Raw genomic sequence first — 24,674 nt, forward strand, 5'->3', positions numbered from 1 at the left:
TTCCAATGGAGATTAGTGAATCTTCTAGAGCCAGCTAAGTAGTTGGACTATGGAGTACATTACATATGCTAGTTATTAAAAAACAACTATCCATCCTCGTAAAAAAGAAAAACTATCCAATAACATGATTAGTTGTAAATATAATCTCTATTCAAGATTATGTGTTGTATTCCTAAGTAATAATCCATGCTGCTTATTTGATCATCAAAAGACGATTGAAAAAAGAGGCATGGATTCAAAGGTCAGAAGATTATTCCAATACGCAACAATAGAAGATAAATAAGATCCAGGTTACCCCAAAGAGGCAAAGACAAAGACAAATAAATATAAATACAGGAAAAAAACTTAGGTACAATTTCTTAGGTGTTTTTTGTTTGGTTCTTAACTAAATTCACCATAATTTTCTTAAATCCATAATTTTCTCAAAGTTTGTTATATCCAAAAAGATGTATTTTTAGTTAAGAACCATACGAAAAGCACATAGAGAATTGTACCTAAGTTTTGTCCATAAATATATACTATTGTTAGAACATCAATTTGATACAAAAGATAAACGAAACGATAAAGAGTAATGTTAGCAACACTCTATCTAATACTCACTTTTTTATTGGTTTAAATCATTGTGGATGTACACTTTGAAAATTGAACCCCCACAAAATGATGGGACATGCATTAATTTAATCCAATAAATAAGTGAGTGATAGAGAGAATGTTAACAAGTGAGTGTTGCTATCATTCATCAACGATAAAATATAAACAAATGGAACACAATATTTGGTTACAAAGTTTGGCAAGTAATGTCTCAAACTCTTTTTTATTTTATTTTTAAAAGTGATGTCTCAAACTACAGAGCAATGTGTCGTCTTATTGATAGTGAAAAGGATTAAAGTTTACAGTGTTACAACTCATATACAAATATTACAGTTCAGATTACATCAATGGTGGGGTTTAGTATGGGAAAGGGAAGTTCTTTCCCATCATGGGAAAGTTGAATCACAACCATAGATTTAATAATTTTTTATTTAGATGGCTAAGATTTGTGACTTCTTAATTGTTGTAACTTGTTGCTTGGTATTGTGAACTGCAGCAGTGGACCCCACCAATTGATTAAACAACAATTTTTCATTTGCTTATAATAAGTCACGGGCCTGGCAATTAGTTTTGGACTTTTCGGATGTGCCTGGCAATTCATTTGATAATAATGTTACCAAATTAATTCCTTCAACAAAAAATGTTACCAAATTAATTTTAATTTTCATAAGAAATTAATTGGTTTTTAAAAGGATATTAATTCACAAGACCTTAACTGACATTTTTATTAATTAACAGTTATTCAAAAAAAAAATTACATTTTAAAATCAAATTACAAAAACAACAGCACCTAAAAAAAAATTCTTTGTCTTCATTTAATTCTTTTTTCCCAACTGTTTTATTATTAATTCATCATCAAATTCTTTGTCTTCATCATCTAATTCAACCAACCCAAAAACCCTTTGATTCACTAAAAAAATCCACCAATCACTACCCACCATCTTCATCAATTCTTTCCTTTCCCAAATCTGATCCTGATCTTTCACCACTAGAGATTGAAACAACATACATGGGGCACTAAAAAAAGCACTAAAAAAAAGGAACCACAACACCATCTATGCCTTTGTTGTTGTTGTTGTTCTTAAGAGATCCAAATATATGAAGCAACAAGGAACCGTTAACAGCTTTTTCAGTAGTCTCTTTCATAATATAAGAGTAATGAATTCCAAGTCCAATTTCAAAATCAACAACATGCATGTAGAAGGGGTCAATGGTTCGACACTGAAGAAAATTTGTTCAACAATTTAAATGAATTAATTTAAGATTAGATCTAGAAGAAATGAAATTGAGATTTTTTTTCTGGGTTTGTTTTTTCTTCTTTTGCATTACATGTTTGAAGATGAAGATGAGTGTTTCAATAGCTGAAGAAATTGAAGAGTTTGAAGAAGAAATTGTGGAGGGAGGATAGTGGTTGCTGTTGGAGAGAAGGTCGAAGGAAATTAATGAGATGGTCTTCTGAAAATGAAATAATAGAAGTGAGGTGGAGCAATAGTAAAGAGGAGAGGTACACTAGAAAAAACAAACAACAATAAAATAACAATTTTCAGTTTTTTATTTTTTTTCTCAAACAGGTTATGCACTGACAGGTGTCCTGGAAAGGGGGAGCTTTCCCATGGTGGGAAAAAACTCCTCATTCCCAGGTTAAACGCCACCTACATCAATACCTTTAAACCGTATCTCGGGGGCGACACCTCAACCCCTTACAACAAACGTTTGGGCCAAACGCTTATTAGGCCACTTGTAAGTACTTATGAGTTATATGCAATATATATTTTTTTTTTCTAGATAGACAAAATTACAATAATTCATTGTGACTCACACACACAAGTGGAGACGTCGGTATTCAAACCACGATCACGGCTTCCAGTCTAACAATTTTGACGGTTTTTGGTAGTTGAGTTAGCACTTATAAACTATAGAACAATTATTTTAGTTCACAACGAAATACATATTATTAGAGATATCCACCAATAATGTTGTGTGCTATGCTTTGATAGAGTGGTAACACATAATCAGTTTTTTATTTGCTCTTTGGCAAAGCAAATTTGGAGAAAATATTTTGATTGGATTGGTAACGACGTAACGTGTTGGGGGGAGTGATAGATGGTGGAGAATTTCTTTACTTCAATTCACTTTTGAAAGGGATAAATGTGGGAAAAAAATTAGAGACTGGTTCAGAATATATACAAAAAACAAGAAAACAAATATATCAACATAATCCTTCAAAAAAAATAAAAATATATCAACATAAAAAAGTGGTCATAGGTTCCAACAAAGAATAGTCACGGCTAACTAGTGGATACTAGCCTATAATTTTTCTTTTGAAGGGATACTAGCCTATATAACTTAGAAAAGGGCCATGTTAACTAATGACTCTAAACATTTATTAATAAAACCAAAAAAATATAATTTATATTGAAAAGAAATATTTTTACACATTCAAAAGGTTTACTACACAATTAATAAAACGAAAAAAATGTAATTTGTATTGAAAAGAAATATTTTTACACGTTCAAAAGGTTAACTACACAAATGTCAAAATAGTATTATTACTATTTTTTTCCAGTGGTGTATTTTTTTAAAATTTAAAAAGATAATCACCAAATATGAATACTTATTATTCGGACCTAAGTTCACAATACTCCGTTTTTCTAAGCATCACTTGTCCAAAAGACCAGCAAGGTGCATGAGGATACATCTTAACTAAGAATAAAGATAGGTTAACATCCATAATATATACATCTCTTTTAAAAATTCTAGTTAACTAAATATATGATTTGTGTGACCACAATTTTTCAGTTGCGTGACCAAAATTTAAAAACGAAGAATATGGTCACGCTTCTAAAATGCGCGTGACCACTATTTTTTCAATTAATTAACTAAATAAATTCTAGAAAAATAATGGTCACGCAACTGGTCACACGAACCATATATTTAATTAACTTAAATTTTCTAGAATAGTATAAAGAGGTATACACATCAAGAGTGTCAAACTATCATTGATGCTTAGTCTCTAAGACACTAATTAACATCACTGGTCCTTTTATTATACTCCCTCTGTCCATATATGTAAGCACCATTTGACTCTAACTCTAATAAAAGGGTGCTTCGAGGGAGTATTTGATTATTTAATAAGAAGTCTCTCATCGTTGTTTCTGAGTAGGAACTAATAACTTTGAACCTGATTTAAAAACATGCAAATTACAAACCAACGGCCCACGTCACACCTGATCAATCAGCTGTATTATTATCCTATGTTGCTTTTTTTGCTTTGACATTGCTTTCGTCTTCTTTTGACGAGCAAATAACAAAGAAACTTTTTTCTCTTTCTCTAGAAGAATAAAGATAGCTTTGGAATTTATCGAATCTTCATTCATTCCTTTCTTCATATAAATACAACTACACCAACACCACTACCATAGCATAAATTAAAGACTTACCAAACATTCAAACTTCAAACACTATCTTTCCCTCTTTCTATTTTCAACAACTACGATATTATGCCACAACTGGATTTCGAAACCCTAGTTTCCGCCTTATCCGGCGTCGCCGCCGACCGGAAAGTCGCTTGCGAACCAACGGATGAAGCGGAAGACTCACCACCGGAATCATTCTGGCTCTCCAACGATGCTGAATACGACTGGTGGGACAGAAACGCCGTCTACGAAAGAAACGAATCAACAAAAGCAAGCTCAATTTCCATAAACCCTAACTCCGCTTCAAACTCTCAACGATTCTCCAAGAATTTGAAGAAATCCAAAGCTACGACAATCATCGGTTTACCGAAATCACAGAAAGCTACGTTAGCAGAAGCTAGAGGCTGCCGTCGGAATCATCACAAGCTGGGAAACACGAGGTTGTTTCCGAAACGAAGCGCGTCGATCGGAGGAAAATCTGATTCTATTGTTTTTGAACCTTCTTCACCGAAGGTTTCTTGTATAGGTAGAGAAAGTAAACTTAGGGGGCTAAAATTGCCATGATGGGCTAAAATTGCTACATAAAGTAAACTTAGGGGGCTTGGAAAGAGTTGTTTTTTTTAGGGGGCCAAAATCACAACTTTGGGAAACTTAGGGGGCCAAAAATGTAATTAAGCCAATTTAATATTCTTGTATTATCATGGTTCTGTTTGAATCATGAGCCTCTAGTTAAGTCGGAAAAGATAGAAATGCTTACTTGGTCATAAACATAAATAAAAAAAGTTTATGCACACATTCAAAAATGAAACAAATTAAAAGAAAAACAATTGTATGATGTGATTAAATTAGTTCTTATTTATTTTTCTCATTTTTATGAGTGTGCCCAAACTTGTTTTTATTTGTGCTTGTGTCTAAATAAAACTTGCTTCGAAAAGATATCATCAAATGGTCTTGAATAAATGATGCAATTAATTTTGTAAAAAACAAAAACAATGATGCACTTAGTTAATGCAACTTTGTGACAAGGAATTTAATCGTAAAAACAATATATCAAAGAATGAATTGTAATGATGGTTGACAACCCTTAAACGCATCCCTTAAACAAGAAGACAATCCTTAACGAATGAAGAAAAATATGCATATTTAAAGTTCAAATCTTCGGGTCAATTTAAAGGTCAATTCAATGACGTTTTCTAGTTTTAAATGTATTTATCATTGAAATGAAATGTCAAGGTTAGGAATGCATTTGTTGGAGGGTGTTTATTACTCTAATTTGTGTTATTTTGTTGACTATGAGCACTTTGATTGTGCTAGTTGCTTTTGCTTCATTCATGGAGTAGTTGGTCTAGGTCCGAGATTGAGCCTTAGGAGATAGAGTGAGTAGTGTGCTACTCACTTAGAGTTAGGAATGTGCTATTTTTTAGGTCTTAGGTTTAATTTCCTCCGGATGTTTGTAATATAGTTGTGTTGGAGTTTAGCTCTGCCTTTAATTAAGATATTCACTAGTGAACGATGGAATTGACTCCACAAATTAATTGATCATTGAGCTGGATACCGAGTTTAAAAATAAATAAATATTTGTAGTCTTGCATAATTGTAATCATTTTACTATAATTGATTATTTATTTTATTTAGATTCATGTATGGCATAGATTAATGTCACATTTGAACATTTTATATTTTGAATTATCAATATCTTTATTCAGCTCTATCTCACTTGAATGACAATTTTTATATTTTTTCTCAAATCAATTTGAAAAAGAACGAAATAGTACTATATCATACGAGGAATATGGAGTATCATTAAATGCATTTTGATAAAGACCAATTACAAAGTGCTTTGACCTTAATAATAGAAAACCGTCCACGTAGAACATCATTAGAATAGAGAACTCTCAATTTTCTGATGCTTCAATACTTTCATAGTCTAGAGGATAATATACTAACATCTTACGCAAAAGGAGAATATTTTGCTTTCCTAAAGTTTATTAACGATATTTTAGTTCATGGTGTTTGAACTCCTACCTCTACGTGTGGTAGTTGTACATCTCAATTTTGCGACCATTCAATGGCTGAAGTGGCCTTGCATTGTGCTGAAACTCTACACCCAGTGGTGCCTTTAGAAGTTCAAGTTGTTTCTTGGAGAGTGTCCGAACCTGCATGTTCAATAGGTAAGAAATTATACATGAATATAAGACAAGCAGACAATAAACTACACTACGCTGTTAAACCTCTTTAGATGACAAAATCAACACTCGTAAAAATTAATTTCATATAATCAATTCAATTTCTATCACAACATAACGAAATACAGTTGGTACCTTGCCAATGACGTTCCAAATGACACCTTCTTTGCATGGAGGAGTGGTAAGAGAGCCAACATATCTATAATATCTATAGATCTTTTTATTTAATTCATTTACATCAAAGGTACCAAGAGCAATGTTAGCATCTTTATTGCCTGCACGGTTCTTGTTGGCTAGCTGATAGAACTTGTCTTCAATCTGCATCCAAAAATCACATATTCACATGTAATTGGAAGCTATACTACTATCTACTTATATTATGTGCTATTAACATTCCAAATGATAAACCCTATATACTTATATAAGTCACATAATAATAGTGAATGTGATTTTAACTATACCTTGGCGATTAGAGGATCAGGAACACCCAATCTGTAGAGCTGTGCCACAACTGCTATGTTATTGTTATCTTCAGTGAAGTGAACTAAGTGGAGCTCGGCTTCATGTCTAGATTCAGAATAATTTTTATAAAGATTAGAGTCCAAATTAGTCCTCCAATAAAGTTAGAAAACTATTTAGTTGCTACAACGCACTAAAATGCCCCTAAAATATATTGTAAAGTGACTAATGTGACTTAATTTTTTTTTTTTTTTTTTTTGAAATATAATGTGACTTGAATTTAAGATTCATAAAGATGAAATTGATATTTTTTTTTTCAGAGGCTAAATATATATCTATATTTGTTGTCAAATTCTAGTTTGGTTAAATACTATTTATTGTTCACTTTAGAAAAAGAAAATCCTTTGTATATTCTGTTGAATTACCGTATCATTTTTCTAAACTCCAATATCACTATTTCTTTTTTTGATATAATATTTTTACCTTTTTATATAGTAAAGTAATAATACAAAAATTATCAGCATGATTACTGTTGTAACAATAGAATCTAACATACTTTTATAAATTTGTCAAAAAAAAAATACTTTTATAAAAAAATGCTTGTTTAAAATTACAAGTTTCACAATAATCAAAAGGTACTATGGTCCTATTTCTGTTTTAAAAAAATGCTTGTTTATTTAATCATAAAAATGCTTGCACCCTCTTTCTGATATACCACGGGCCAAACATTATATTCCATAGTAAGCAGCTCTTTTTTATTTAATTTGTTATTAAAAAACTTTTGGTGTAGAAGTAATTTCTACTACAATAAAATAAATTCATTCAACTTTCTTTTTATGATGACTCTTGAAATCACGTTTAAATATTTGTTTTTAATTTTTTAAAGAAAAATTGAATATAAAACCCAATTTTAAACGGGTTTACATTAAAATCTAAAAGAAATATCAAAACGTTCCCAACCACTTATCAAAACGTTCCCAACCACTTATTAAAATCTAAATTGAATATAATGTTTGACAATTTTCTATCAAAGAATATTTTAAAAAATATTAAAAAATTACAACTATTAATGATTGTATTGGTTTTAAATGTTTTAACTATTTTTTTTGAACAAAAACTGAACCGTAAAACGAACTATAAACTTTCTCTTCTCTGAAAATAGTTCTTGTGATCTTTGTACATTTTTTTTTTTTGGTACAATCTTTGTACATTATTACTCATTACTAGAATTATTAGGAACCATAGATACTACTCTGGTCGTGTTTTATCGTGTGTCACCTGAAGAATTTTAGACTATGGTTGGATGGAGAAAATGGTACAATTTAAATACATGCAATAAGCACTTTTTTAATTTATTGAATAATATATTGATGTATTTCGTATGTAATATAAATTAAATACATTGATTATCAATAAATTTTAATTTTTTTTTGCTTATAACCATATAGTTTTTTTGAGGAATAATGACCATATAGTGTATGTTTCACCAAATCATTAAAGTATTTTTCATTTCATTTACAAAATTTACGGTATGCATGTTTCCAATATAATCCCTCAAAAAAAATGTTTCCAATACTCCTATAATTATTAATTCTTTGCACTACCAAAAAAATATTTCCAATATAAATTATGGGTTGTCACTGTTGTGGCACACGGCTAATTTAATTTTTTCAATGGGGCAATATATTGTCTTAATTGTAGTTTTATATGAAATTTGTTTGCTCATTAAAAGTCACAATTATTTCTTACTATAATAATCAAACAAAGCTGTCAAAATGGAGTAATAATATTAATAATCAAACCAAAGTAATTAAGAAAACTATAATTTAAACCAGAGAGGGTTTCATCAATGTTGTTTTAACTTGTTTTTATTATGTACAAAATAAAAGGCATCACCCTTGATTGGGTGGAATGTATTGGGAGAGCAGAAGAGAGGGAACTTACATACGACCATGAGCCCTGTGCTCTGCAGGTGCATGCCAATGGAGTTGTTTCAATGAATAATTCTTTCCATTTATATTAATATCTCCCACTTTTCCTTCAAAATGCACCTATAAATACCAAACTCAACCATATAAGAATTTTCCTTTGATAAAACCAAAACTAGTCCTCATCAGTTGGTAGGGACAATGCATAATATATGCAAGGTCCGGGGTTCAAATCCCTGCCACCACAAAAAAAAAAAAACCAAAACTAAAAATTTGCACTTAGACCTTGCTAATAATAATAATAATAATAATAATAATAATAGACATCAGACAAAAAATATCATATTAGACATCAAACATGTTTTTATATGAAGTGTCGGTCTTACATAGTTAATTCAAGTTAATTTTCATATTTTAACTGATTTGTTAGTTGATGAAAATACATACCCCAATACTGTATTGGTGGTTAACAAGTGAGGCATTTGTAGGAAGGTAGTTTCTGTCTAAGGATTTCAATACATTGTTCACAACAATATTTGTCATTGCAAGATCCACTGGACTTTGTGCTTTCCCATTTGAGCATGCTGCAAATGATTGACTTAATGTTCCCCATTTCACAGGACCATTTGGTCCAGTATAGCTAAAATTAACCGAATCTAGCATGAAAAAATAAAACCTCAGTCATAACAAGTAATCAGCATATCATAACTAATTTTTCATATTAAGTTATGCTAAATGCAAAATGAAATCTTAGTATCTTACCGTGATTTGCTGAAGTGCATAGAGCCAAAGCAGCTATGGAAAGGATTGAGAAGTAAATCTGCAAGGCCATTGTTATATGATTGCTTTGATCTAAGAGCCAATGTTTGATTCCTTCAGCTTTTATAGAATATATATGCAGTGATAGTATACTATCACTATCACTATTATGTTTATTTTTAGAAATCTGGCGCATTAATTTTGTAGGGTTTATGGCGTTTTATTTAGTTTCCTAAAATAAGCCTTTTTTAAAAGTAGAATTAATTGAGTAAATGGTTGCAGTGGCGGAGCTAGGAATTTTATAGTCTGGGCGAAAATTATAGAGTCAGGAATTCTTGTGCGCGCGCGTGTGAAAATATTGTTAAGGGGGTTAATGGGCTATTGGGTTTGGCCAAATATAAAGAAAATATCGATTGAGCCCGGGCGAGTGCCCGAGTTCGTCGGGTGGTGGCTCCGCCCTTGAATGGTTGTTAGTCCACATGTCTTACCTCAACAAGTAAAACGTTGAAATTGTTAATGGGGACGTTGTGACCGGGATTCCACTTGTGTGTGTTAGTTTAAATGATTATTTGTTAGTTCGTCTATCTACTAAAAAATGCAACGACTCTTATAAAAAGATATAAAATTTTACTTTTAATCCCTACAAAAAAAATCACATTTTTTAGTCTCTGTAAAATTTTCCGTCAACATATTTAGTCCTTATAAAATTTCCTACCATCATTTTTAGTCATAGTAAATTTTTACGTCACCATCTTTTGTCTTTAAAAATGCTAAATTAAAATGTTACGTGGACTAAAAAGTATGATTTTTTTTTTTTATGACTAAAACAAAATTTTGGATATTTTTATGGATCATTTACATAACTAACACTTAAAAATATTACCATATCTGCTCATTGCTTTATATATGATTTTAGAGTGATAACTCATTTTGGTCCATCTCTCAAAAAAAAAAAAAAAACTCATTTTGGTTCATAACAAAATGGATAGGGGCCAAATTTGTCCTTGACAAATAAAAAGAACCTATTTAGTCATTTACAAAATTAAACCGTGACATTGTAGCCCCTAAATAAGCTTCTAACATTAAACCTATGATATGTCGGTTAAGTGACAACGTGGAATCAAAAGAATTTTTAAAGGTTAAAATAAGTTTCTCATTAAAATAAAAAAAAATAGAAAAATAAAACAAAAAATGGTTAAATAAATTTTTCGTTTATAAAAATATAGTGAATTTTGATTTAAATCCCTAAAAAATAAAACGAGATCTTTTTATCCTATCAGTTTTTTCGTTTCATTTTTCGTTTCATTGCCATTTCTTTGAACATAAAGAGGTTGGTTATAATAGATTTTCAAAACTTGGACATGTTAGGAATTGACCATTTTGGACTAAAAACGAAAGGAAATTTTTTCGGAAGGGCAAAAACATCTCATTTTATTTTTAAGGACTAAAATTAAAACTCTCTATATTTTTAAAGACGAAAAACTTATTTAACCAAACAAAAATTGAACAGTTTCACAATATGAGGATGGCTTACCTGATTAACACAAAGAAAAATCTGAACCGTTTCACGATAAGAGGATGACTTACCTATTTAACACAAAAAGATAATGAATGAATCGTTTTTAATTCTAAAGTTATTATGAGTTATTAGAAATTACATATTTCCTTTTTCGTCTATAGCCATGATGGTACATTGGTACTTCCTCTATTTACTTTATTTTTTGAGAGGTCGGTCTATTTAAACTTTTTATTTATTAAAGAAAGGTCTATATTAGATCTCTCCCTCAAGAGACTTAATATTGCATCATTCTAAGGTTGGATTCAAACTTATATCTCCGGTTAAGCAGGAAAATATCTTTAACCATCTCATTCAAGTATTGTTGGTTTTTTTTTTTTTTTAAGTAAGTATTGTTGGGTTATAAACCAGGCCGTTCCTTGCCGAGCGCAAGGAGCTTTACGGAGCCAAGCCTCCAATTTATCGGGGCCTCAATTATTTGTAGGGGTACAAGTATAATTGTTAGGGTGTAATATAATGTTTTTTTTTTATTACTTAGGTCTAAATCAAATACTTATTATTTGACAAATATAAAGAGTAAATAGGCAAGTTAGCCAAACCCAGACATCAAGCAACAAACAAAAAATTCAACAAAACAAATTAAAATCAAAATAATCCTCATTGTTTATTTGCAATTGTTTAAATTATCATTAATTATTTTTATTAAGGGTCATTTTTAATATTAGAGCCGAGCCTCCAATTTTATTGGAACGGCCCTGTTATAAACTATATAATTGTAACTATATTTGTGCTTTTTTTTTGAAGAATTATAAGAATGTATGGTAATAATGTTCAGAGTAATTAATGATAATTTCAAATATTTTAATGTAAAAAAATTTCTTTTTTTTCCTAACAAAAATAATTCATATTTACTTCACTAAAAAAATTCACATTTATTTAAATTTGAACAACATATATGTTATAGAACAAATACATCAGTTAACCAATGAATCTATAAATTGATCTTTTGTTTATAATAGTGAACGGAGGAAGTGTACACAATATATATGTACGTGTATATATATCGCCTAAAAAATATCATCTTAGTTTCCTAGGAGTATATAAATTATAAGATGAGTGTTTATCAACACTTTCTCTAGTCTTTAACACCCACTATCTTACCTGGAAGAATTTCTTCTATCAAGGATCACATAACTCTGTTAGATTGTAGAGGTGAAAATGAGTCGTTATCAGTGGGAGACATCGAGGAGTTGTGTGGACTGACAAGTGATTTACATTCCTTATCTCCAATCAATATCAGTTTCTGTTGGCAACAATCTCGGTTACGATGGCTCAAAGAAGGAGATGCAAACTCTAAGTTTCTTCACGGTACCACGCCCAGGTGACGGAGGAGTAATAATCTTTCTTTTATCGCGGTTGAGGGCGCCGAGGTGGAGGGAGTGTCTAATGTGTGTAGTGCAGCTTTTTCCTCATTTTGCGACTCGTTTTAAGGCGCGTAATGTTGTTAGACCTATTGTGGATGATCTACATTTTTGTACTTTGACGCATCTAGATGTGGGGGGGGGGGGGGGGGGATTGATAAAACTGTTCAATTTGGAGGAAGTTAAAGTCGTTGTTAGCCTGTAATTTCGACATGCTCATTTAATGCGGTCAACGTTTGTTAACTTTAGTCTTTTCATGAATCAAAGTCTTTTCCTTCAACATGAGGATTTCGACGGAATCTGAACTTAGCATGTGGAATGTATAAAAGCTCTGAAGTTCGACAAGACGTAAGCCAAGAATGCAAGTTCGTCGAAGACGAGCATTTACTGTTGAGGCACGAAGAAATTGAATTCAAATTCAGCAGTTCCTTCTCATGGAAGACATGGGAGACAAGCGGTTATTCGATGGAAGAAGTGGGGCTCGTGGGAGTTTAGCTTTTTCAGTTATTTTTCTATGTATAAATAAGAGTTTTTCATAGGAAAAACGGGTTGCAAATCATTTAAAGAAATTCTAAGCACTCGAAGTACCGGCGTCTATAGAAAAGAGACATCTTTACTTTAATGCAATGCAATTTACCTTAATGTAATCTGATTTGTCGAACCATCTTTACTCTAATGCAATGCAATTTACCTTTTCTTTAAGTTTCTGCGTTTTAAACTTTTAGCTTTAACTTGTATTTATTGCGTTTTCTTTTGTTTTATCCTTTTTTCTGTCGAAAGACACCACACGGATTCGTCTTTTTCATAAAGCAACCTATGAATTTGATGAACGCTCACACATTTTCTGGAAAAACATTGCACAACATGTCCTAGGATTTCTAGTTTGATCCTACTTGTAATAACCAAATCAAACCCTTCTTGTTTACCAAAAACACCGGTGAACAGCCGCGGTTTGGGAATGTGACATTTTCAACAGTCCTAGTCCAGATGGAATCAATTTTAGTTTTATCGAAGAGTTTTGGCCTGAGATTAAAGATGACAATGTGTGATTCATTTTCGAGTTTCATTCTAATGGAAAATTGGTTAAAGGTATTAATTGCATTTTTATTGCTTTGATACCTAAGATTGATAGTCTTCAATGTTTGAATGATTTTAGACTCATCTCTCTTGTGGGTAGTTTGTATAAGATTTTGACCAAATTGCTCGCAAATAGATTACGGTTGGTTATTGGAAGTTTGATTTCAGATACGCAGTCAACTTTTGTGAAAAATAGGCAAATTCTAGATGAGATTTGGATAGCAAACGGAGTGGTGGATGAGGCTCGCAAGATGAAGAAGGAGTTATTGATGTTTAAAGTCAATTTTGAAAAGGGCTATGATTTTGTGGATTGGGGGTATTTGGATGATGTTATGAGAAAGATGATGTTTCCGACTCTCTGGAGGAAAGGATTCAAGGATTGCATCAGTATGGCTACGACATCTGTTTTGGTTAATGGAAGTCCCACAAAAGAATTCCCGTTGGAAAGGGGGTTGAGACAAGGTGATCATCTCTCCCCTTTTCTTTTTTTGTTAGCAGTCGAAGGAATGCATGTGATGATGACATCGATGGTGGAATCAAAAGACATGTAATAAACCATTTATTTTTAAGGACTAAAATTAAAACTCTCTATATTTTTAAAGACGAAAAACTTATTTAACCAAACAAAAATTGAACAGTTTCACAATATGAGGATGGCTTACCTGATTAACACAAAGAAAAATCTGAACCGTTTCACAATAAGAGGATGACTTACCTATTTAACACAAAAAGATAATGAATGAATCGTTTTTAATTCTAAAGTTATTATGAGTTATTAGAAATTACATATTTCCTTTTTCGTCTATAGCCATGATGGTACATTGGTACTTCCTCTATTTACTTTATTTTTTGAGAGGTCGGTCTATTTAAACTTTTTATTTATTAAGGAAAGGTCTATATTAGATCTCTCCCTCAAGAGACTTAATATTGCATCATTCTAAGGTTGGATTCAAACTTATATCTCCGGTTAAGCAGGAAAATATCTTTAACCATTTCATTCAAGTATTGTTGGTTTTTTTTTTTTTTTTAAGTAAGTATTGTTGGGTTATAAACCAGGCCGTTCCTTGCCGAGCGCAAGGAGCTTTACGGAGCCAAGCCTCCAATTTATCGGGGCCTCAATTATTTGTAGGGGTACAAGTATAATTGTTAGGGTGTAATATAATCTTTTTTTTTATTACTTAGGTCTAAATCAAATACTTATTATTTGACAAATATAAAGAGTAAATAGGCAAGTTAGCCAAACCCAGACATCAAGCAACAAACAAAAAATTCAACAAAATAAATTAAAATCAAAATAATCCTCATTGTTTATTTGCAATTGTTTAAATTATCATTAATTATTTTTATTAAGGGTCATTTTTAATATTAGAGCCGAGCCTCCAATTTTATTGGAACGGCCCTGTTATAAACTATATAATTGTAACTATATTTGTGCTTTTTTTTTTGAAGAATTATAAGAATGTATGGTAATAATGTTCAGAGTAATTAATGATAATTTCAAATATTTTAATGTAAAAAAATTTCTTTTTTTTCCTAACAAAAATAATTCATATTTACTTCACTAAAAAAATTCACATTTATTTAAATTTGAACAACATATATGTTATAGAACAAATACATCAGTTAACCAATGAATCTATAAATTGATCTTTTGTTTATAATAGTGAACGGAGGAAGTGTACACATACACAATATATATATATATATATATATATATATATATATATATATATATATATATATGTATATGTATATATATCGCCTAAAAAATATCATCTTAGTTTCCTAGGAGTATATAAATTATAAGATGAGTGTTTATCAACACTTTCTCTAGTCTTTAACACCCACTATCTTACCTGGAAGAATTTCTTCTATCAAGGATCACATAACTCTGTTAGATTGTAGAGGTGAAAATGAGTCGTTATCAGTGGGAGACATCGAGGAGTTGTGTGGACTGACAAGTGATTTACATTCCTTATCTCCAATCAATATCAGTTTCTGTTGGCAACAATCTCGGTTACGATGGCTCAAAGAAGGAGATGCAAACTCTAAGTTTCTTCACGGTACCACGCCCAGGTGACGGAGGAGTAATAATCTTTCTTTTATCGCGGTTGAGGGCGCCGAGGTGGAGGGAGTGTCTAATGTGTGTAGTGCAGCTTTTTCCTCATTTTGCGACTCGTTTTAAGGCGCGTAATGTTGTTAGACCTATTGTGGATGATCTACATTTTTGTACTTTGACGCATCTAGATGTGGGGGGGGGGGGGGGGGGGGGGGGGAATTGATAAAACTGTTCAATTTGGAGGAAGTTAAAGTCGTTGTTAGCCTATAATTTCGACATGCTCATTTAATGCGGTCAACGTTTGTTAACTTTAGTCTTTTCATGAATCAAAGTCTTTTCCTTCAACATGAGGATTTCGACGGAATCTGAACTTAGCATGTGGAATGTATAAAAGCTCTGAAGTTCGACAAGACGTAAGCCAAGAATGCAAGTTCATCGAAGACGAGCATTTACTGTTGAGGCACGAAGAAATTGAATTCAAATTCAGCAGTTCCTTCTCATGGAAGACATGGGAGACAAGCGGTTATTCGATGGAAGAAGTGGGGCTCGTGGGAGTTTAGCTTTTTCAGTTATTTTTCTATGTATAAATAAGAGTTTTTCATAGGAAAAACGGGTTGCAAATCATTTAAAGAAATTCTAAGCACTCGAAGTACCGGCATCTATAGAAAAGAGACATCTTTACTTTAATGCAATGCAATTTACCTTAATGTAATCTGATTTGTCGAACCATCTTTACTTTAATGCAATGCAATTTACCTTTTCTTTAAGTTTCTGCGTTTTAAACTTTTAGCTTTAACTTGTATTTATTGCGTTTTCTTTTGTTTTATCCTTTTTTCTGTCGAAAGACACCACACGGATTCGTCTTTTTCATAAAGCAACCTATGAATTTGATGAACGCTCACACATTTTTTGGAAAAACATTGCACAACATGTCCTAGGATTTCTAGTTTGATCCTACTTGTAATAACCAAATCAAACCCTTCTTGTTTACCAAAAACACCGGTGAACAGCCGCGGTTTGGGAATGTGACATTTTCAACAGTCCTAGTCCAGATGCAATCAATTTTAGTTTTATCGAAGAGTTTTGGCCTGAGATTAAAGATGACAATGTGTGATTCATTTTCGAGTTTCATTCTAATGGAAAATTGGTTAAAGGTATTAATTGCATTTTTATTGCTTTGATACCTAAGATTGATAGTCTTCAATGTTTGAATGATTTTAGACTCATCTCTCTTGTGGGTAGTTTGTATAAGATTTTGACCAAATTGCTCGCAAATAGATTACGGTTGGTTATTGGAAGTTTGATTTCAGATACGCAGTCAACTTTTGTGAAAAATAGGCAAATTCTAGATGAGATTTGGATAGCAAACGGAGTGGTGGATGAGGCTCGCAAGATGAAGAAGGAGTTATTGATGTTTAAAGTCAATTTTGAAAAGGGCTATGATTTTGTGGATTGGGGGTATTTGGATGATGTTATGAGAAAGATGATGTTTCCGACTCTCTGGAGGAAAGGATTCAAGGATTGCATCAGTATGGCTACGACATCTGTTTTGGTTAATGGAAGTCCCACAAAAGAATTCCCGTTGGAAAGGGGGTTGAGACAAGGTGATCATCTCTCCCCTTTTCTTTTTTTGTTAGCAGTCGAAGGAATGCATGTGATGATGACATCGATGGTGGAATCAAAAGACATGTAATAAACCATTAATTCCAACAAAGACGAAATGGGGGATTCAAGGATTCCTTACTCACCGTTACACATCTGAATCAAACCAACCTAATCTCGCATTAGGCAGTACAATTGAAATCTGCAACCACTTTTTTTTTTTTTTAGTGCTAATAAATTCCGCTAATAACTAAATTGAACGACAATCTATGTGGAGACTATAAACTTACTACTGTATTATTTGTGTACGATTTAGTGCACTTGTCAATTTTCGCCCATTAGTGTAATAGCAGAGTTTTGCCTATTTAAGATCCTTTTTCACCCACAAAGAAGGATTTTGGATCCTAGCGGCTCAGAGGCATAGAGGCGTGCCCAAAGCAATCATATATGGTGTTTTCAGCCTTGGAAACAAGTATGAAGCCAAATCACTTCAATTTGTGTATGTTTAACCTTATTTCTCTTTGATGATGTATTGAGTTACCATGAGTAACTAAACTCTTTAGATTATGGTTGAATGATAGATATCTATGGGATTGTTTGAACCATGTAATCATGATGTTCTTTTTAATGCAATTTGAATTATGGTTATTTAATATATCTTGTTCATAATACTTTTGAAATTCTTATCAACTTTGAATATACTCCCTCCGTCTCATAATATTAGTCGTTTAAGGTTTGGGCACGATAATTAAGGAAATGATTAGTTGTGTTGATTTCAATGGTAAAATTAGTGGCATTTACTGAAATACCCTTATTAAATGTAGTTAGTGGAGTAGTTAAGTTGGATGAAATTCAATAAATAAGGGTATAATAGTGGAAAAACATAATAAATGCTGCATTGGTATTGTAAAGTGACAATTATTTTGAGAAAAATAAAAAATACTAAAGAAACAATTATTGTGAGACGGAGGGAGTAATAATCTAGGTTATAAACCATTACCGACCCTAGGTTTTATAACCTGATTTAGATATATACACCTTGAGTAAGGTAATTGGCATAGAAATAGGAAAATTAATTAGCATGACTTAGTTTAATGTTCTTTAATTTAACGCTTTTGATAATATGAGTTTCACCTAATAAATTATGTTTGTATACTAGATAAACGAAATCTTGAGTTGTGATTGAGATAAATCTACTTTGTTAAATGTTGTGAAGATAAACATTAACTTGCAATTGAATTAGACCCTAATGTTACCAAACAATAACATAAAAGGGATTCAGGAAATCCTAATCGTCTGTCATCATTCTGTTTGAAGTCTTTTTATTTCAACTGCAAATAATTCTTCAAAACCCCCCAATTTATTGTTTTTAATTAAGTTTAGTTAAATTGCCGAATAAAAACCACATTTCCTGTAGAGACGAATCTTTATAAATAATATTATTTGATGACACACTTAATGAAAACAACGAATAAGAAGATATTAATGAAAATATGAAATTAATATTTTATAGATATTTTAAAATGACAAATAATACTATACAAATAAATTTTCCAAATGCTACATTTTTTTTTTGTTTCAATGCTAAACATTACAAACAAAACAAAAGAGAAAAAAGAAAGAGTAAATAAATTTTTCAAATGCTACATTTAATAGTATACTATTTTTTTTGGCTAGAGAATAGTATACTACTATTTTATTATATATCATATGAGGAATGAAGATTTACATAAATTCATTTTAGTAAAGACCATAATTTGAGTGATATGATTATCACGAAAAGAAAACGAAAAAAAAACAGAGTGGTTGTCCAAAATCCTAGAAAAGTGTCCTAGTAGAACATCCTTAGAATAGAGAACTCTCAATTTTCTGATGCCTACATTATTTTTTCAGTTTAGAGGGATACTAACATCAGGTGCAAAAAACCAGTACCTAGCTTTATCATAAAATTTGTTAAAAACTACATTTAATTCATGGTGTTTGAATCCCATGTCTCTATTTGTGGTAGTTGTACATCTCAATTTTGCGACCATTCAATGGCTGAAGTGGCCTTGCATTGTGCTGGAACTCTACACCCAGTGGTGCCTTTAAAAGTTTTAGTTGTTCTTTGGAGAGTGTCCTAACCTGCATGCTCATTAAGTAAGAAATTAATTTTTCCAAAAGCAAAAATTAATACAAATTATTAGTCTGCCCAAACACAAATTACTTTATATTTAATTCACTTTTAGTAAAATCAATTTTATAAAACCAATTCGGTCAAAATCAATTTCAATCACCGCATAACCAATTGATTAAACTTAGTACCTTGCCAATGATGTTCCAAATGACACCTTCTTTGCATGGAGGGGTAGTGAGAGAGCCAACATATCTATAATATCTATGGATCCTTTTATTTATTTCCTCTACATCAAACGTGCCAAGGGCAATTTTGGCATCTTTGTTGCCCACACGATTCTCATTGGCTAGCTCATAGAACTTGTCTTCAATCTGCATTCAAGAACCACATGTAATTAGTAGCTATACTATCCAAATAATAAATTCTACATTTACCACTTTATAGTCTTGACTCTTGAGTCATGTAATCCTTGTTTGGATTCGTGGTAAATTTGACAGAATCACGATGAATTGCCATGACTTCGACAAATTTACCGTGATATCAAATATGAACGTTGTTGTGAATGTGACTTAAATAACTCTACCTTGGAGATTAGAGGATCAGGATCACCCAAATTGTAGAGGGCTGCAATAACTGCTATGTTATTGTTATCTTCTGTAAGGTGAACTAGGTGGAGCTCTGCCTCATGACTGTATTTGGAATATTTTGTACAAAGATTAGTAACTAACATTGTAATTTGTAAGGGTTAAATAGATTTTTATTCCTTGACAAAAATCTGGAACTAAAGAAAAATTGTGTCTCTTATGTTCTACATGTGTCACATTATCTACCTCAAGTTGTCATTATCAAGCTTCATGACTAATAAAAATGGTTTGAAAGGATCTATTAAGTTATATAGAAAATAATTACCTCCTATCCTTTAAATATTTTGTTGAATTACCATATAAAACAATTTCTTGACATTTTTTAATAGTAAAATAATAAAATATTTATAAGCATCATTTGGCTTCTAAAAAAAAATGCAACAATAGAATCTGACATTTTTTTATAAAATAATACTGCTTTTTTAAATATAAATTATGAGTTTCACAATAATCAATAGGTACTGACCAAACGTTTTATTCCCCTCTTTCTGTTTATAAAAAATGCCGAGTTAAATATAAAAAATATTGTTCCTTCTTTCTGATCTGCCACGGGCCAAAAGTTCTACATAATAAGCAGATTTTTCTATAGATAGATAGATGTAATTGCTGTCCGGGATTCAGTTGGTTGGGACGATGCATAATATATGCAAGGTCCGGGGTTCAAACCCCGGCCACGAAAAAAAAAAATATAGATGTAATTGCTATAACTATAACAATTATGGTTGTCTAAATGGTATAACAATTATGGTTGGAGGGAGAAAATGGTAAAGTTTAAATATTTTTTAAGTTTTATGTTTCACCAAGTCATTCCAAGAAGTACTTTTCATTTTTTGCATCGACAAACTTAGAATACAGTATGTTCCTAGTTTAATTTTTTTTTCTTTTCCATGGGACAGTATATTTTTCTTAGTTGTAGTTTGATATGAAACTTCGTTTGCTTATTTTTTTTAAGAAGCTTCGTTTGCTTGTTAAAAGTCACAATAATAATTTTTTAACCAAAGTAATTAGAGGGTTTGAATAAATCAACTAATTTGAATTAAGGATTAAAGGAATTAGAGGTCTCGAGTTCAAATGTGGATAACGGAAAAGGAATGCATTGGGATTTGGGAGAGAAGAAGAGAGAGGGAACAAATATAGAAGAAAGGGGACTTACAAACGACCATGAGCCCTGTGCTCTGCAGGTGCATGCCAATGAAGTTGTTTTAATGAGTAATTCATTCCATTTATGTTAATATCTCCAACTTTTCCTTCAAAATGTACCTATATTTTAACAGACTCAACCATATCAGTTGACATCACCATTTTCCTTAACAATTTGTGTACTTTGTTTGTAACAGACATTAGACCCAACACTGATACCTAGACACCGACTAATAATAATAATTTGAAAAGTAGAAATGATTGGCATCGACTCGTGTCTGACATCAAATACATATTCGATTTGAAGTGTCGGTAGTATATAGTTATGATGGGGTAACCACAATTTTTCCACTTTTTAAGAGATTTGTGTAGTTGATGAACATACATACCCCAATGTTGAATTGGTTGTTAACAAGTGTAGCATTTGTAGGAAGGTAGTTTCTGTCTAAGGGTTTCAATTCTTGGTTCATGACAATATCATTCATTACAAGTTCCACTGGACTTTGTGCTTTCCCATTTGAGCATGCTGCAAACGATGGACTCAGGGTTCCCCACTTCTCAGGACCATTTGGTCCAATATAACTAAAATTAACCGAATCTAGCATAAAAAAAACTTTAGTCATAACAAGTAATCATCATATCATAACATATAATTTAATCAACTGCATCTATTATTTTGGTGTACTATGAAGCAAATGCAAAATGAAATCTTACTATAATTTGCTGAAGTGCATAGAGCCAAAGTTGCAATAAGAAGAATTGAGAAGTAAATCTGCAAAGCCATTTTGAATAGCTATTATCTAGCTATGATTGCTTTGATCTAAGAACTTGTGTCTCATTTCCTTTGCTTTATAGTACATATATAGTGATGGTTGTGTGGTGTTGTGTTCTTCTCCAATATTATGGTTAATTTGGACATTTTGAGGATATGCTCAACTTTGGATGGTGGATGAATTTGTTGGGGTTACTTACAAGATCAGTGGAGAGACAATGCTGTCCTTTTCTATATAGGAAAAGTATGCTGCCAAGGAGCATTTACAGATTCTGTTGGGACTTATGATTGAAGAGTTTTGGAATTTTTTTTTACCAAGAGTTTTAATAATGAACATAGCAAAACGGCATCATAATGTTATTTTTTGGTAATCATCTTATTAGTGTGAATTGCAAGTATTGTATTTACTCAATTTAACCATGTTTTTCCACCAACATGGTTAAAACCAAGACTTTGTTGTAAAGATCCGAATTCAATTCCACTCGAATAATGTAATGTTGGTCATCATAATGTCATTCATTGGATTGGATCATGTGATATTAATCTCATTAACTAATCAATTGGGAAAGTATAGCTTGTTTGAGTTTGGTTTACTATTAAAAAAGTTCATCAATTTTATCCTTTTTAGGAAGAAAAAAATGTTTAACAATTTTCCCCGTGACTCTATCTCACGTCCAAATTATATATAAAAGGACTTAATTATATTTAAAAATAATAAAAAAGAGATTATGTTGCATAATGATAAGTGTCAAAGGACATAACCAAATGATTAAACTAAAATTATTAATGAATTAGTTAACGTACCATTTTCATTTACTTAGACAATAATTAACTAGACATTATTTAGTTTCAATCGAATATATCATATTAATTAAGACTTTTTCTTTTGAGGAATTGGAGGGTTAAAAACCATAGTATGATTTTATGAAATGAAATGGCAAAAGTTGAAAAGAATGTTCCATGTCGTCTAACAGATTTTGATAAAGAAATTACAAAGTACTTTGTGAACAATATTGCACAAGAAATCACAAAGTAATAGCTTACAATACACATATGCCAGCAAAGAAAAAGAAGGCTGAACATTGTTATAGGATATACAATGCCAATTACATTTTTTTTTTTTTGACTAAGTTTACAATTCTAATGTTGTCATCACACTCTAGTAGAGAGTCTTTACACCATCATCCTAACTACTTCCTCCGTTTCAAATAATTAATCAATGAATAGATCAAAGTTACTCCGACGGTGGTATAAAAAACAAATATTACATCAAGAGATTTCACATTTTGAGTTCAAACTTGCTAATACCCTGAGTGCGACTTTATTTTGTTTACCGTTTTGGTGCAGTGTTATTTGATATTCTTTCTTGTTGCAATAATCGTTTTAGTTCAAATTGACAAATCGAGTTTGACCATTACAAATTCTATCAATAAGATCGTCAATGACTTATGATGACATTTTTAAAAAATAATTACGTATAACAGAATTAAAATACCATAAAACATTGAAAAAAATTAAATATAAGAATTATGCGTTTTCTCATCCTTTCCGCCCATGGAAGGGAGGAAGCATTATCTTCTTTCTTGTGCTGAAATAAACATGGAAGATTTTTTAATTTGAGTGGTTTTGATCCATAAAATTTTGTTCCTTATGCATTATTTTTTACGAACAAAACATACGCTACATGTCGGTGTTTTTCCTCAATATGAGTGGTGATTAAAATGGATGTAAAAGTAGGCACTATTGGTGACACAGATTGAGATTTGGCACGCGTACAAAGCACTATAACAGGCTAAGAGACATATCTATATCCATCCTTTTAATTATTTTGTTACTCCAAATTATAAGTAGTATCATATAATTGTGTCTCTAAAATTATAAACAGCCAAATATTGGAGAATCGTAAGGAATGGGCAAGTGATTCATGGTTTTTCTTCCCTTTATTTTGGGTAAAATATTTTTCTTCCTTTTTTTGTAGATGTCAAATGTGATATTTCATATTTCTGCATTTAGTTACAATTGAATAACTTAAATGATATAAGTGAGACGAAATTTTTTAAAGAATCAAACTTATTATAGTATCTTGTGTAATTTAGCCTAGTATTTGTTGACTTAGTAAGTGGTAAGTTAGCTTGAGTCACTTATGATTTAGGGTATACATGACTCAAATTCGATGTCACAAAAAGTTAGGGTCAAAACTAAGATTCCACTACTCATCTTAAGAGCCCCACAGTTCCATATTCCCAAAGAAAAGTCTCATAGACATGCCACTGCCACACATGGTGTGTGCTCCCATCATAGGGAAGCTACCAAAATCTATCCTGCCTTTAGAACCAATTTAGTTCACATATGTCATTCATTCATAGTTTTTCATGAAAACAAGACTTAGAATCTAATGCTTGTTGATTTTTTTATTTGTTTCAAAAGAGCTTAATGACATAACTCACACACACTTTGTATAAGGAAATGAACATTTGCGGATTCGAATTCATGTTCAACATATCAAATGTAAATGCAGTCTTTTACCATTTAAATTGTATTCTTACGAAACATTTGTTTGTTTCTTTTTAATAATACCCAACAGGGCAATGGAAAGGGAATATCTCAATCTGAAATAAAATACAAGTAAAAATGTAGTCTATGTATCTTTTGTTTATATTTTACTTAAGGAGGGGGTAAGGACATATTCCTTGTTGGGTATAATGATGTAAGAATATATTTGAGAAGTCACACTTATTTATTATTGAGAACATGTGTCAGTTTACAATTTGTCCTATTATGTTTGTTTATTATTATAAGCTAATTATAAATTCTTTGGGGCCCAAGGTATAAATGAACCTCCCCCAGGTAGAATTGTCATCCTAAAACATGCTTAGTGTCAGATATTGGAATCTCATTGTCTCTACCTCCCTAACATCTTTCTGCCTTGTAAATTAAGTCCTTAAAAATTATTGCAATTGAAAAAGAAGTCCCCCTAATTCACGTTTA

At 31.5% G+C, this 24,674-nt stretch overlaps 3 protein-coding genes and 1 long non-coding RNA gene across 4 annotated transcripts; 2 read left to right on the forward strand and 2 right to left on the reverse strand.

Moving 5' to 3' along the window:
• Window positions 1-3,968: 3,968 nt before the first annotated feature.
• LOC146955717 (uncharacterized) lies at window positions 3,969-4,825 on the forward strand. The gene has a single exon (XM_085723314.1). It carries the CDS (start codon window positions 4,092-4,094, stop codon window positions 4,569-4,571), a length of 480 nt encoding a protein of 159 aa, XP_085579440.1. The 5' UTR covers window positions 3,969-4,091; the 3' UTR covers window positions 4,572-4,825.
• Window positions 4,826-5,789: 964 nt separating this feature from the next.
• Window positions 5,790-9,502, reverse strand: LOC146955718 (alpha carbonic anhydrase 1, chloroplastic-like). The gene is made up of 6 exons (XM_085723284.1): window positions 9,343-9,502; window positions 9,028-9,236; window positions 8,597-8,703; window positions 6,655-6,760; window positions 6,329-6,511; window positions 5,790-6,163 (listed from the first exon to the last, which is right to left on the reverse strand). Exons 1-6 carry the CDS (start codon window positions 9,410-9,412, stop codon window positions 6,035-6,037), a joined length of 804 nt encoding a protein of 267 aa, XP_085579410.1. The 5' UTR covers window positions 9,413-9,502; the 3' UTR covers window positions 5,790-6,034.
• Window positions 9,503-18,833: 9,331 nt separating this feature from the next.
• On the reverse strand, window positions 18,834-21,746 carry LOC146955719 (alpha carbonic anhydrase 1, chloroplastic-like). The gene is made up of 6 exons (XM_085723300.1): window positions 21,629-21,746; window positions 21,304-21,512; window positions 20,928-21,034; window positions 19,714-19,819; window positions 19,319-19,501; window positions 18,834-19,138 (listed from the first exon to the last, which is right to left on the reverse strand). The coding sequence occupies exons 1-6, from the start codon at window positions 21,696-21,698 to the stop codon at window positions 19,010-19,012; spliced, it is 804 nt and encodes a 267-aa protein (XP_085579426.1). The 5' UTR covers window positions 21,699-21,746; the 3' UTR covers window positions 18,834-19,009.
• Window positions 21,747-23,520: 1,774 nt separating this feature from the next.
• LOC146955720 (uncharacterized) lies at window positions 23,521-24,449 on the forward strand. Its single transcript, XR_015017705.1, has 2 exons — window positions 23,521-23,635; window positions 24,271-24,449. It is a non-coding gene; the product is annotated as an uncharacterized LOC146955720 (long non-coding RNA).
• The last annotated feature ends 225 nt before the right edge of the window (window positions 24,450-24,674 follow it).

This window comes from Medicago sativa, chromosome 1 (assembly GCF_051527215.1).
Source record: "Medicago sativa cultivar Bolivia chromosome 1, Bolivia_mono, whole genome shotgun sequence".
NCBI classification, from domain to species: domain Eukaryota; kingdom Viridiplantae; phylum Streptophyta; class Magnoliopsida; order Fabales; family Fabaceae; genus Medicago; species Medicago sativa.

Excerpts from the sequence above, each read along its gene's own strand:
- LOC146955719 (XM_085723300.1), bottom strand. The coding sequence starts at position 21,698 with ATGGCTTTGCAGATTTACTTCTCAATTCTTCTTATTGCAACTTTGGCT. Across the intron at positions 19,820-20,927 it reads CACAGGGCTCATGGTCGTTT|TCATGAGGCAGAGCTCCACC; the intron begins GTAAGTCCCCTT and ends TTCCAAATACAG. Across the intron at positions 19,502-19,713 it reads CTGATCCTCTAATCTCCAAG|ATTGAAGACAAGTTCTATGA; the intron begins GTAGAGTTATTT and ends TCTTGAATGCAG.
- LOC146955718 (XM_085723284.1), bottom strand. The coding sequence starts at position 9,412 with ATGGCCTTGCAGATTTACTTCTCAATCCTTTCCATAGCTGCTTTGGCT. Across the intron at positions 6,761-8,596 it reads CACAGGGCTCATGGTCGTAT|ACATGAAGCCGAGCTCCACT; the intron begins GTAAGTTCCCTC and ends TTCTGAATCTAG. Across the intron at positions 6,164-6,328 it reads TTTGGAACGTCATTGGCAAG|GTTCGGACACTCTCCAAGAA; the intron begins GTACCAACTGTA and ends TTGAACATGCAG.
- LOC146955717 (XM_085723314.1), top strand. The coding sequence starts at position 4,092 with ATGCCACAACTGGATTTCGAAACCCTAGTTTCCGCCTTATCCGGCGTC.